The sequence below is a fragment of the Austrofundulus limnaeus genome, unplaced genomic scaffold (genome assembly GCF_001266775.1).
Source record: "Austrofundulus limnaeus strain Quisiro unplaced genomic scaffold, Austrofundulus_limnaeus-1.0 Scaffold69, whole genome shotgun sequence".
Taxonomy (NCBI): domain Eukaryota; kingdom Metazoa; phylum Chordata; class Actinopteri; order Cyprinodontiformes; family Rivulidae; genus Austrofundulus; species Austrofundulus limnaeus.
This window is the reverse complement of record NW_013952471.1, coordinates 45,782-47,461: the sequence shown is the minus strand read 5'-3', so window position 1 is coordinate 47,461 and position 1,680 is coordinate 45,782. Positions and strand designations below refer to the sequence as shown.

The 1,680-nt window shown below is 40.4% G+C and overlaps 1 protein-coding gene across 1 annotated transcript in view; it reads left to right on the top strand.

Annotated features, from left to right (window-relative positions):
• LOC106518967 (pro-cathepsin H) overlaps positions 1–1,428 on the top strand; it is a gene marked incomplete in the record, with an annotated part of 7,309 nt that extends 5,881 nt beyond the window's left edge. Inside the window, 3 exon segments of the mRNA XM_014010418.1 lie at positions 566–672; positions 930–1,058; positions 1,142–1,428. Of these exon segments, the coding sequence (XP_013865872.1) occupies positions 566–672; positions 930–1,058; positions 1,142–1,217 (312 nt within the window).
• Between the last annotated feature and the right edge of the window lie 252 nt (positions 1,429–1,680).

The following is a 1,680-nucleotide window of genomic DNA, read 5'->3' as shown; positions in this document are numbered from 1 at the left end:
ATTGAAAACAGAGTCCATTAGTGAATGAGCAAACAAATGGTTATTTGACACTGGAGCTGACAACAATAATTCTGTACTTTTAAACGACCTCCTGCACTGATTCCAGATTTTTATTGTGTGAGTTACAACCGGATTAGAAGTATAAGTTGAGATGGGTTGATTAAACGGTAACCGGGAGCAAAGTAAAGCAGAGAGAGAGCTCGCCGTGACTGATTTCCTCTCTAGATTTACCCAAGTAGGAACAGCATTGTTGTCTCTCAACCAGTACAGTAAGGCTCTAACGTTGGCCGCCCAGTAGTAATATAAAAAGTTGGGGAGTGACCTGTTATTTATTTATTTTTACTTGTTTTACTGTTTAGTGTTAGCTTCTGCTTTTTTTGTTTTAATTTAGTGATTAGCGTTAGCTTTATTTTTAGTTAGTGGATTAGTTCTCTGTGAGAGCATTTTTAGTCTACGAACCAGAAACAAACAGGAAAATGAACTGATTTTCTTCTTACAAATAGGCTCATATTTAATATTTATGTATTTATTCTGCTTTAAACTTATTGTTCCTGTCGATGCACAGAATGATGAAAAGGCCATGGTGGATGCTGTGGCTCGACTCAACCCCATCACCGTCTCTTTTGATGTCACGTCTGACTTTAAGCACTACAAGGATGGTGTTTACTCCAGGTGAGAGGACCACCTGAACAGCTTCTGGACCTTTGTGAGGGTCTGATGGCTCCTTATTGAGGCTTGTGGGGCCTCGGTGAACTCTCTTTACCTACTGAGTTCTCCTTCAACCGGTGGCGTTGAACGGCACAATTCATTAGGTTTTGTTGCACAAAATAAAGCATTTCTTATTCGCAGGGAAAATGCCATGTTTATGGAAGCAGCCCACTCGTAGAACAAAAGATTTCTGTCATATTGATGTGGTTTGTCTGTTTTAGCGCTCAGTGTAAGAAGACAGCTGACAGCGTGAATCATGCTGTTCTGGCTGTGGGTTTTGGCTCTGAGGAGAACGGCAAGGCATACTGGATTGTGAAGAACTCTTGGGGTCCAGCCTGGGGAAAGGACGGGTAAATATAGCCTCTGCTTGTGTTTCATCGTTAGGATTACCTTCTACTGTCGCTCACATCTGTCCTTTTTTTTACTCCACCAGGTATTTTTTGATCGAGCGTGGAACAAATATGTGTGGACTGGCTACATGCTCTTCATATCCCCTACCATCAGTTTGACAGCAAGAAACGAGCAACGGAAAATGTGTGAAATGTAATCAAGCTATTATTGTTTGAATTCAGCAAACACTGATGTCAGTCAAATATTATTTTATTGTGTTTTTGCAAAAACATTCATCGCCTTTTATTGTTTAGTGGTTGCTCTGTCGTGCAGTTTGCTTTCTTTTTGTTTTTACTTGTGTGTTCTCATTAAACAGTTCATGTAATTTTAGTTTATGCACATTTGTGGGGTAATGCAGTGTGTTGTCCTGATGCATCTCAGTAATCCAGGTAAAAAATCAAAAAGAAAAAAATTGTATAGGTCTTCTGGACGGGTTCTTCTCTAATGAAACGTTTCGTCTCTCCTCCAAGAGACTTCTTCAGTCTCTTCTTCAGTTGATGTCCTTTTCAGGGACACCACCGAGCCAGTGGTTCAGATATGTTGACGACACCTGGGTTAAAATTAAAGCCCAGGAAGTCCAAC